The 12,685-nt window shown below is 36.2% G+C and overlaps 1 protein-coding gene across 1 annotated transcript in view; it reads right to left on the bottom strand.

The window, feature by feature from the left end:
- The window catches only part of LOC111055312 (sodium channel modifier 1), a 51,637-nt gene that overhangs the window by 20,146 nt on the left and 18,806 nt on the right, over nucleotides 1-12,685 (bottom strand). The window contains exon 3 of the mRNA XM_039440046.1: nucleotides 870-958. Coding sequence (XP_039295980.1) covers nucleotides 870-958 — 89 coding nt within the window. The remainder of the gene's footprint in view (nucleotides 1-869; nucleotides 959-12,685) is intronic.

Here is a 12,685-nt window from a genome sequence, read left to right as displayed (position 1 = left end):
AAATTTCAAGTCAATCGGTTGATTAGGAATGGAGTTGTCGTGTTCACAGACATACACACACACACAGACCAACACCCAAAAATCATGTTTTTGGACTCAGGGGACCTTGAAACGTATAGAAAACTTGAAATTGGGGTACCTTAATTTTTTTTGGAAAGCAATACTATCCTTACCTATGGTAATAGGGCAAGGAAAGTAAATTACCTATGGTAATAGGGCAAGGAAAGTAAAAAATGAGATAATATAGAAGATATATTATACGAGAAAAAAAATAAAAAGGTGGAAAAAATAAATTAGACTTATTAATCCGAGAAAAAAAATGTGTCAGAATGTATCGATTATCGCAAAGATATGATCAAAAAACAAAAGACAATGAACCTATGCACTGTGCTTTTTTGACATTACGGAAAAATATCAATCACCGTTGAATATGTCTAGGTCTTCATCACAAACAATTCTTTTTGTTCGCGACTTTTCGCTCTCCTTTACAAATATTTTACAGTCGTTAAGACAAACATGAGTCTATTTTTATTTCTCAATTCCTTGGCCTTCCCGAACAAACGCTTGAAGAATGATGAAAGATGTTCGTTGATATAAACCTGATTGTCGGTCGGCGAATTGCAGATTTCCTTCAGTTTAATTTCCTTCTTCTGTTTTGCCGCCGTTTAGACTTAGCCATGCAGCCTTTTTCCTACGTGATGTGAATTTGACAATAATTGATCGTATTAGTTTGTGAGACTACGTTTTCGTACTAGTAAGATTACTTTCAAAATCATTGTTATCTAATTACAAATAATTCATTGATATTTTTGAGCAGAAATGTTTAGGGCACATAAAAAACGGATTTTTGAAATACAAACATACGGTACCTGCCAAATGTCGCTTGCCTCTTCTGTGAACCGATAATACATTGGTTGTGTCGAAAACTGGTCGATGTACACAAATCAAGCAAGTGATCCTGCAATCGAACAGAAATGGATTAGCAACTACACAACTGAGCAAACTATTACAGAGGTGGACGTTAATGCAGCAACAAAAACCCGTTCAACAGATTAACTAAGTTTTATCAACAATTGAACGTTTTACTTAAACCAATTAACAACGTATCTTAATTTATTTCAACTGAATGCATTTATACAAACGTGAATGGAATTTTAAATTGATTTAAACATCATCTATTTAATTCGTATTAACTTAACTTATAGTCTAGCTACTCAAACATATTCCGTCAGCTCTCATTTATTGAAAACAAGCAGGTAACCCGTGCTTCGCAAGGGTCTATTTTAAAACTTAACAAACTGAAAACTTGACCTAATGAAATCTAGAAGAATTGAAATAGGCCTATAAGAATCCTCGGTTAATTAAGAATTTATATGCAACATTTCAAGTAAATCAGTCCAGTAGTTCAGACCTGATGATGCGTCAAACATAATTTCCACTATCCTTTACACGTGTATACGTGTATAAGCCAGCTATTTCCTTCATTATAGTATAGAAGATGATAGATAGATGGATTATATATCAGTATCTTTGAATTAGAATAACTTTTGAATGGTTTGAGATATCGATGTGCGGTTTTCACCATATTTTCTCTTGAAATCCTGTATCGAAATCATATATCATATGACCACTTTCCAATTTAAAAAAAATGAAGTTGAATTCAAAATGGTGGTTCAAAAATGCTAGACGAAATTTGGGTCGACGGAAAACCTGTTTTTATTATTCGAATAGGTTTCCCAATCATACCTATCTTCTAATTTCCCTTTTAAAAGAAATGTACAGCTGCTTCCATACAACAACTGGAAGCATGACAAATTGAAAACTTGACACTTGACAAACTGAAAACTTGATGTAATCAAATCTTGAAGAATGGAAAATAGGCCTATAACCATCCTCGGTTGGTTAAGAATCTATATACAAAATTTAAAGTTAATCAGTCCAGTAGTTAATACGTGATTATGTGTCAAACATAATTTTCCTATTCAGTACGTGAATAAGCCAGTTCTTTCCTTTATTATAGTATAGATTATTATGTTGCTTATGAATATAGAAATTGGCCATTTTTTGTGTATTGGAATATGGGCTTAAGTACACTCAACAATAAATTTTCCATTTTTCGACCGAATTTGACTTATGATGCATGATTTTGAACCGTCTTGACGAGCCGAGAAGAATGAAGTGTAGTACGATGAAATCTGAGCATTGTGTCAAAAATTATAATTGTTTGAAATTTTGATCCTTGAGGTGTCCTTAAGCGCGCCTCTCCACTAGGAAATACTGAAATGAAGTGCATCTAACGGCTGATTCTCATAGAACATAATCTCATGAACTTATGCGAAATACACAATACATTTTGAATTCAACTTCATTTTTTTTAAATTGGAAAGTGGTCATATGATATATGATTTCGACACAGGATTTCAAGAGAAAATATGGTGAAAACCGCACATCGATAACTCAAACCATTCAAAAGTTATTCTAATTCAAAGATACATCCATCTATCTATCATCATCTATACTATAATGAAGGAAAGAACTGGCTTATACACGTATACACGTGTAAAGGATAGGGAAATTATGTTTGACGCATCATCACGTCTGAACTACTGGACTGATTTACTTGAAATGTTGCATATAAATTCTTAATTAACCGAGGATTCTTACAGGCCTATTTCAATTCTTTTTTCGTCATTGTGCGAAATACAAATGTGAGGACAATGAAGCTGCTTGAAGCTGAAAATGAGATGTTTTTCACAATACAAGGAGCATTGTTGTCAGGTGTACCTGGAAATCTATATGAGATAGAGCGCTATACCTGATCTCAGATTGTAGAGCACAAAAATATGCCCAGAGGGATCTTGAATTACACATCTAAATGGTAAGAATCGGAAGATATTGTTGATCAAAACCTAAAATTCATCAAGATTGATTTTTTTTCAAGATGATTATATATATATATATATATATATATATATATATATATATATATATATATATATACAATTCCTCCTGAAATGTAACTATCCTGAAAGGTTGTTACAGAAACAAATCTCCAAAACTGGCACTAGTCCAACCACAAAAAATTCCCAAATCCCACAAACTCCAAAGCTCTGTACCACCTACTTCTCTGGAATTGAGAACCTCAAACCTGTCCTTAAAGATCTGTTCCATGTCGTCTCCTCCAATCCCTCTACCAAACACCTTTTCCAGCAACCACCCATCCTCATTTATAAGCAACCTCCCAACCTCAAGAAAATTCTCAGTGAAAACAAATCACTCACCTCTGATGGAATCCCAACTCCACCTGGTACCCTACCTTGCAAACGCCCCCGCTGTAAAACCTGTCCTATCACTGGAAGTGGAGTGGTGCACATAATGTGGGACTACACCCTCCACCCCTTCAACCACCTTCCTAGTAAACCTTGCAAAACTGGTGCTCACAAGCAATGCCTTCAGGTTTGAAGATAAATATTATCTTCAGACTTAGGGTACAGCCATGGGCACCAGGATGGCACCATCCTATGCAAACCTGTTCATGGGCCTCCTTGAACAGGATTTCCTTTCTAAACAAACCATATCCCCCCTGATATGGCTCCGTTTCATTGACGACATATTCCTCATATGGCCTCATGGACATGATACCCTCTCCTACTTTCTCAATCAACTCAACTCCAACTACTCTGTCTCCTTCACCTGGAATATCTCTGAATCCTCCATCAACTTCCTAGATGTCAACATAATCCTTTCCAACTCCAATGCCTTATCCACCAATACTTTCATCAGATACACACACACTCAACAGTTCCTACACTTTGAGAGTTGCCATCCCTACCACATCAAAAGATTCCTCCCACGTTCTTTCTTAATCCGAGGCCAAAAAATTTGCAGTGATCCCCACCACCTTGACCAGTACCTCAAAAAACTCCACCAATCCCTCCTGAAATGTAAGTATCCTGAAAGGTTGTTACAGAAACAAATCTCCTCCAAAACAGACACTTATCCAACCACAAAAAATTCCCAAATCCCACAAACTCCAAAGCTCTGTACTACCTACTTCCCTCGAATCGAAAACCTCAAGCCTGTCCTTAAAGATCTGTTCCATGTCGTCTCCTCCAATCCCTCTAGCAAACACCTTTTCCAGCAACCACCCACCCTCATTTATAAGCAACCTCCCAACCTCAAAAGAATTTTTAATAAAAACCAATCACTCACCTCTGATGAAATCCCAACTCCACCTGGTGCCCTACCCTGCAAACGCCCCTGCTGTAAAACCTACCCTATCCTTCCATTTCCTTTACCAGTCCTATCACCAACTACACCCACCAAATCCATCAATCCAGTAATTGCATCTACCTCCTTTCCTGCAACTTCTGTCCTGCCTTCTACATAGGTGAAACCACCACTGCCCTAAACCTCTGGATCAACAATCACAGTGCTTCCTATAAAAATAATACTTCCCTACCCATCCCCACCCATGGCTCCGAGCATAACAAGAACTTTGACCAATGCTTCAAAGTCAAAGTACTTGCCACTCTCCCTCCCACAGCCCCCTCCATCGATGTCAAGAAGAAAGAATTGGCTTTTATTTGGGTGCTTGGAGCTGCTTCCAGTCCTGGTCTTAACAGGCAGCAATAGTACCATAACTATCAACTACTCTACACCAACTGTCCAATTAAATTGAAATAAATTTCATCATATAATTATAAGAAATTTCACAGCTATCAAATATATAATAAATTTTCAATAACAATAAAAATAAAAATAAAATCAATTCCAATTCAATTCTATAATTCCATTTTCTAATTTTATTCTACTTCATTTCGGATTTCTAATTTTAAATCTCCTCTTTTCTATCAATTCATAATCTACACCTTTCCTTATCCATATCCCACTCAAATTTGAAATTTCCCGCTTGAAATAACCCATCATGGCCCACCAACTAATCCCATAATCAGTATCAGTTCAGAGCTCGAACAGCTCTCTTATCGCCGATGATTAAACTGTAGCAACCTGATCCGTCTATGGACAATTCTATTGAATTGAGCATTCTAACCTATTAATTGAGTTAATTCGTGAGCTTTTATGACAGTTTGAAATTATTACTTTTAGTTGTGTTAGTTGTTGTGTATTAATTGAGTTATTCATGACAGTTTGAAATTATTACTTTGAGTTGTGCTTATAAAACTGTTCCAAATTCGTAATAGTATGAGTGCCTGTGGAAAGTGCAACCAACCGGTTAATCGATCTGATGTAGCTGATAAACTCTTCTGTAAGGAGTGTAATTTTTATTTTCATATAGCTTGTCTTAATATAAAATCAAGTGATTTATCATTTTTGAAAAACTCATCGTGGTGCTGTCCTGGTTGTCTTAAACAACAGCGTACATCAAGACAACACTCGTTAGATAGCACACCAGTTAAAACTAACGTGACCCCCGAGTCAAACTCTTCGAATATGACCGATCCTACTGTCTCAATGGAGTCTTTGGAGCAATTAATTAGAAATAGTCACTCGCAGTTCTCCGCCAGTATAGAGGAGTTAAAAAATATAATTAAAACCGGTCAGGATGGGCAGAGTGAACTTAGTAGTGTGATTAGTAAGCAGAGCGAGATAATTGATCGGCAGCAGCAGCTCATAGATTCACTTTGGATTGAAATCAAAGAAGTTCGTGAGCGACTGCAGTCTACTGAGGATCGTCTCGATGACCAAGAGCAGTATACCAGAAGGAATACGATTGAGATCCACGGTGTTCCCGGGAAGGCGGACGAAGATGTGATGGAGATGATTGCTGAGGTGGGACGAGCGGTGGGCTTGAACGTGACGCCGAGTATGGTGGACGCCTGCCATCGATTGCCGATTTGTACGGAGGACGTCACGCGGCGGATGCAGCTGGCGGCGGTATGCGGGCCCCCCTTCGGCCATCGTCGTCAGATTTGTGAGACGTCTCAATGCTGATCAGTTCATGGAGCTGAGAATTAAGATAGGCGTCCTCAGAAGGCAACAGGTCCACGGTCTTGAAGGTCAAGGTCCAATCTACATCAATCACAGTCTCACTGCTAAGAGAAGAAAACTTCTAGGGATGGCTCGTGATCTTAAGAAGAAAGGAGTAATCAAAGATGCATGGGTTGATCGGACTGGATGTGTTTGTATCCGTAAAAGTGGAAATGATAGGTCACCGACAGTGATAAGAAATGACAATGATTTAAACTTCCCCAAGCTTTAAATTATCTCTCCTCAAATAAGCTTTAATTGTCAATCCATTTGTACTGGAGTCACGGATATATTATTATTTTACAGTTTCTGGTAAACGGCCAGTTTGTTACTTGTGAATATACAAACTTTTTATTCGGTTTTCATCCTTCGTATCTTATCACAGTATTCGCTGTTATTCTTAATGTAGTGATAGTTCATTCTTTTTCTGGCTGATGCAATGTATGAAGATACAAGGTGCAAAGTATTTAATTTTATTCATGATTGTTCTCTTATAATAATTTTTCGTTCTGAATCACACTAATCAATTCTGCTGCTATCAAGTTGTTTTCACTTATTGATGAATTTGATTTCATTTTATCGGTCCTATTCAGATAAGATAGGTCACTTTTACTTTTCGTTAGCAATACAGTTAGGCTCATAATAAAATTCAATATAATGGCAGTTCAATAGCAATATATATATATAGGGCATTAAATGATAAACAATCTAAGCTTCCGTACTTTCACGATTACAATTTTTCATTCTAAATTAAATCGATTGCTGCTGTTTTCACAATTTTTATTCTTACATGGTTTCAAATCGCATGTATATATAGTTGGAGTTACTATTATTGTTTTTTTTCTTCTTCTATGAATCAGGAGTTGGTTAGGTAAATCTCATCTAATGTTATTATAATGTCCATGGACAGGCTTGTGTTATACTTTAAAACAAATACTAATAAGATAATACTTAATACTTCATCACATAATTTTTATCATCCTCAGTTTAAAATTTCACTGCAATCACCTATCATATTTCATTTCTTCTCTCCCCCATATATAATTATTTCTTTTTTATTTTATTTCATTTTGTTCAGTTTTTTTTTTTATTTTTTGCTCATAATACTGGATTTCAATTCTCATACCAAAATGTTAGAGGTCTGTGTTCCAAAGTTCCAAGCTTTTTCCGGAAGGTTTTAGAGTGTGATGCTGATGCAATTGTCCTCACTGAAACATGGTTGTACGATGGAATCATAATGAGAATTGTTCGATGAGCTGTACACTGTCTTCCGCAGGATAGGTCGGTGATCAGGGGTTGAGGGGTGGTGGTAGTACTTGTTGCTGTTCGCAGTCCCTTACGGCCGTATTATTATCATAATTTTTTATCACGGTTTGGTTGAATCTATTTGGATTAAGATTTTATTGAATAATAAAGATCCGTACTACATCAAAGCTGTTTATTTTAATCAAAAGTGATTTCAATCCAAAGTGAATCTATGAGCTGCTGCTGCCGATCAATTATCTCGCTCTGCTTACTAATCACACTACTAAGTTCACTCTGCCCATCCTGACCGGTTTTAATTATATTTTTTAACTCCTCTATACTGGCGGAGAACTGCGAGTGACTATTTCTAATTAATTGCTCCAAAGACTCCATTGAGACAGTAGGATCGGTCATATTCGAAGAGTTTGACTCGGGGGTCACGTTAGTTTTAACTGGTGTGCTATCTAACGAGTGTTGTCTTGATGTACGCTGTTGTTTAAGACAACCAGGACAGCACCACGATGAGTTTTTCAAAAATGATAAATCACTTGATTTTATATTAGACAAGCTATATGAAAATAAAAATACACTCCTTACAGAAGAGTTTATCAGCTACATCAGATCGATTAACCGGTTGGTTGCACTTTCCACAGGCACTCATACTATTACGAATTTGGAACAGTTTTATAAGCACAACTCAAAGTAATAATTTCAAACTGTCATGAATAACTCAATTAATACACAACAACTAGCACAACTAAAAGTAATAATTTCAAACTGTCATAAAAGCTCACGAATTAACTCAATTAATAGGTTAGAATGCTCAATTCAATAGAATTGTCCATAGACGGATCAGGTTGCTACAGTTTAATCATCGGCGATAAGAGAGCTGTTCGAGCTCTGAACTGATACTGATTATGGGATTAGTTGGTGGGCCATGATGGGTTATTTCAAGCGGGAAATTTCAAATTTGAGTGGGATATGGATAAGGAAAGGTGTAGATTATGAATTGATAGAAAAGAGGAGATTTAAAATTAGAAATCCGAAATGAAGTAGAATAAAATTAGAAAATGGAATTATAGAATTGAATTGGAATTGATTTTATTTTTATTTTTATTGTTATTGAAAATTTATTATATATTTGATAGCTGTGAAATTTCTTATAATTATATGATGAAATTTATTTCAATTTAATTGGACAGTTGGTGTAGAGTAGTTGATAGTTATGGTACTATTGCTGCCTGTTAAGACCAGGACTGGAAGCAGCTCCAAGCACCCAAATAAAAGCCAATTCTTTCTTCTTGACATCGATGGAGGGGGCTGTGGAGAGAGAGTAGCAAGGACTTTGACTTTGAAGCATTGGTCAAAGTTCTTGTTATGCTCGGAGCCATGGGTGGGGATGAGTAGGGAAGTATTATTTTTATAGGAAGCCCTGTGATTGTTGATCCAGAGGTTTAGGGCAGTGGTGGTTACACCTATGTAGAAGGCAGGACAGAAGTTGCAGGAAAGGAGGTAGATGCAATTACTGGATTGATGAATTTGGTGGGTGTAGTTGATGATAGGACTGGTAAAGGAAATGGAAGGATAGGGCAGGTTTTACAGCAGGGGCGTTTGCAGGGTAGGGCACCAGGTGGAGTTGGGATTTCATCAGAGGTGAGTGATTGGTTTTTATTAAAAATTCTTTTGAGGTTGGGAGGTTGCTTATAAACGAGGGTGGGTGGTTGCTGGAAAAGGTGTTTGGTAGAGGGATTGGAGGAGACGACATGGAACAGATCTTTAAGGACAGGCTTGAGGTTTTCGATTCCAGGGAAGTAGGTAGTACAGAGCTTTGGAGTTTGTGGGATTTGGGAATTTTTTATGGTTGGATAAGTGTCTGTTTTGGAGGAGATTTGTTTCTGTAACAACCTTTCAGGATACTTACATTTCAGGAGGGATTGGTGGAGTTTTTTGAGGTACTGGTCAAGGTGGTGGGGATCACTGCAAATTTTTTGGCCTCGGATTAAGAAAGAACGTGGGAGGAATCTTTTGATGTGGTAGGGATGGCAACTCTCAAAGTGTAGGAACTGTTGAGTGTGTGTGTATCTGATGAAAGTATTGGTGGATAAGGCATTGGAGTTGGAAAGGATTACGTTGACATCTAGGAAGTTGATGGAGGATTCAGAGATATTCCAGGTGAAGGAGACAGAGTAGTTGGAGTTGAGTTGATTGAGGAAGTGGGAGAGGGTACCATGTCCATGAGGCCATATGAGGAATATGTCGTCAATGAAACGGAGCCATATCAGGGGGGATATGGTTTGTTTAGAAAGGAAATCCTGTTCAAGGAGGCCCATGAACAAGTTTGCATAGGATGGTGCCATCTTGGTGCCCATGGCTGTACCCTGAGTCTGAAGATAATATTTATCTTCAAACCTGAAGGCATTGCTTGTGAGCACCAGTTTTGCAAGGTTCACTAGGAAGGTGGTTGAAGGGGTGGAGGGTGTGGTCCCACATTATGTGCACCACTTCACTTCCTGGTTGATTGACAAAGGGGGCCCAGCCCCCGAAAATTCTCAAAACTGCAGTCTGCTCGGTTGAGGAAGGAGACTCAGTCTCCGAAAATTTCCCCTATTTCTAATGTAAGTTTTTAAGTGTTTTTAATCTATCCATGTTGTGTCTATCCTTTATATATATATATATATATATATATAATATATCTATATATATATATATATATATATATATATATATATTGTGATGAATTTTTTAAATAGACCTCATGAGAAGAGAGGAAAATTGTGATTACCTTTTAAAATGAAAGAATTTGCTAAAGGAATGGTTAGCGACCGAGCGATAAAGCTTCATTATCAGTAACTGTATACCAGATAAGAGTACCGTTCTGTACTAAATATTTTCTAGAAAATTATTTAATAAAATTATAATTATTCTGCAAATAAAGTACAAACCATTTATGAATTGCTCATTGAATTTTGAGGTTACACTTTGTTTACTATCGATCAGATGTTTTAAAGCAGCTCAAACACAGCTGACTGATTCAACAAATTTTAAAATGGCATGCCAGATTCATGCAAGCTATAATTTTATTTCTAAAAAAGTAAAAACTATCAATAAAGGACCAAGAATTTCGAATAAAAAATAAAATGTATGTATTATTGTTGAACTTATTTATTACTTAAAGAATTATATTATAATGTCAAGTATTATTGTAACTAACTAGGTCGTAGCATGAACATTATATTATTGATAAAAACAGCAGAAATTAATTATAACAGTCTCAGACATAATAAAAATTGTATAAGAATATTAATTTATTAATTATTATTTCAACTGAACCACATGGTGATTGAATCTCTTTGGCAAGCCTAAGCCAATCATAGTGCATAGAAATAGCACCAAAAAGGTGATCGTTTGAAAACAACATATGTTAATCTGCTATCAAACAACAAACCTGCCTTATCATATATGCTAGCACATGTACATTGTATAAGAGGAACTATGTCTAGGAGATTAAGCAGTTTTAAGAATTATACAAATTGAATTATTATCGTAATTAAAGGAATTATATTCTACTGCTTGCCACTGACATCATGTCTACGTCACAATCGTTCTACCAATGGCAAATTTTCATGCAAATTGATTACACCGAGATTCTCAGAAAGAAAGGTTCTAGCCAAGAAGCTGAGAAAAAGACTTCACTTCCCTTTTGAAATCCTCACCGTTCAGATCTCGTTAAAGTTACCAAGACCTATTTGTAAGATTTTCGTTCGATTTTATATGTTCTATTTGTGAGCCAATATTTTAGGCTAATCTATTTGTTATTTGTAAATCTATTTTCATCAATCGATAAATTAAAAGTTTAAAGTTAAATTATCCCTTAATTAATTTGGTGAAGGAGATATTTAAATTAAAATTCCCCACGTGCTGAGACCGAAGCCTGGACCGCCGCCGATCAAACGATTTTGATCCCAAGAAGAAAACCAAGACCGCCAAGGAATTTCACGTGAGTTATAAGTTTAAAGGGGCCCCAATCTACGCTTTGAAAAAATATTTCAGTGCATAAATATAAAATTTTCTTCGTTAAATTATTGGCCACGCCGACAAGCGCTTATTAGTTATTAAGAGCCTAGAATTTATCCAATATAGAATTTATAAGAATTTGTAGTTGATTAACTATCCTCCGCTGCCAGAACCACGACCCCGAGCAAACTTTTTAAAATATTTTATAATTTATTTTCACCATTTTTTCACAAACTGTTAAATTTTATCAATTGTAAAATTCTGTCGAATCATGCATGGTGTCATGCAAGCACAAGAAAATTTTTAACTCTTTTGTTAATGCTAAATTATTATCAACCTGTGAATCAAATTCTGAATCTGCACTGTATGATCATATATTTTATTATAATATATTTCAATTTTGTTAATTCGTTTTCCAAGTTCGATTATTTCTTAAGCCTGTCAATTATTGTGTCTGATACGTTCTATATCATCAAGAACCGATCGAATACGATCATTGCAATAATTGAATTAAGCTGGATATTGGAACAGGTCTAAGTGGATGTAGTGAGTGGGGTCAGATCGAGATATTTATTCTTTGTCCTTACCTGCTCATATGTCAGCTTTTATCTGTTACCGACCTCGACTTAGGAGCGAATACATCAACAGTACAGCAGATGCAGCCAGAGATCATATAATTTCCTACAATAGAGCTTAAAACCCGGCAAGACTCTGTTCTCGAAATATATTCTGAACAATATTTGGTCCAAGTACCGTATTTTAATCCTTCAGAACTTATTAGAGATGCAGTCCCGTAAATTATCTACATCGGGATTTTTGTTTGACCTGTATGATTTTGTATGCTCATTCTTCACAGGTAATAATTTTAAGGAATCCGTATTCAGTGTTTAGCGATCGCTACACTACTTATAAAAATTTCATCACCATACAATCTGTCATAAGAAGAATCAAGGGTGAGCGAGCGTTTAGGCCTCCTGCGATTCCGACAATTGTATTGAATCTTGTAGTGAGTCAGTCAGTCTGGTGTACACTTAGCGTCCACGTACGCAGTTACAAAATTTATAACCTCAATACAATTGACTCAGTGCAAGATTCACCCTACGTGTATCGACTTATCCTTGGAGGTGAGAGTGACTCCCCCAGGAAAAGCTTCACAATTATATATATATATATATATATATATTATATATATATATATATATATATGGATTAAAACAGGAGACACAAGACATAAATAGATTGAAAACACTTAAAAACTTACATTAGAAATAGGGGAAATTTTCGGAGACTGAGTCTCCTTCCTCAACCGAGCAGACTGCAGTTTTAAATCCAATGGTCGTGTGACCACAGAGTACGCACGGAGACTCAATTGTAGCAGCAGAGACCACAGATTACGCAGTGCAGATGAATGGAGAGAAAAAGGGTACAGATTCAG

Source organism: Nilaparvata lugens, chromosome 1 (genome assembly GCF_014356525.2).
Source record: "Nilaparvata lugens isolate BPH chromosome 1, ASM1435652v1, whole genome shotgun sequence".
Lineage (NCBI taxonomy): Eukaryota > Metazoa > Arthropoda > Insecta > Hemiptera > Delphacidae > Nilaparvata > Nilaparvata lugens.
This window is presented reverse-complemented; position numbering and strand designations above follow the sequence as displayed.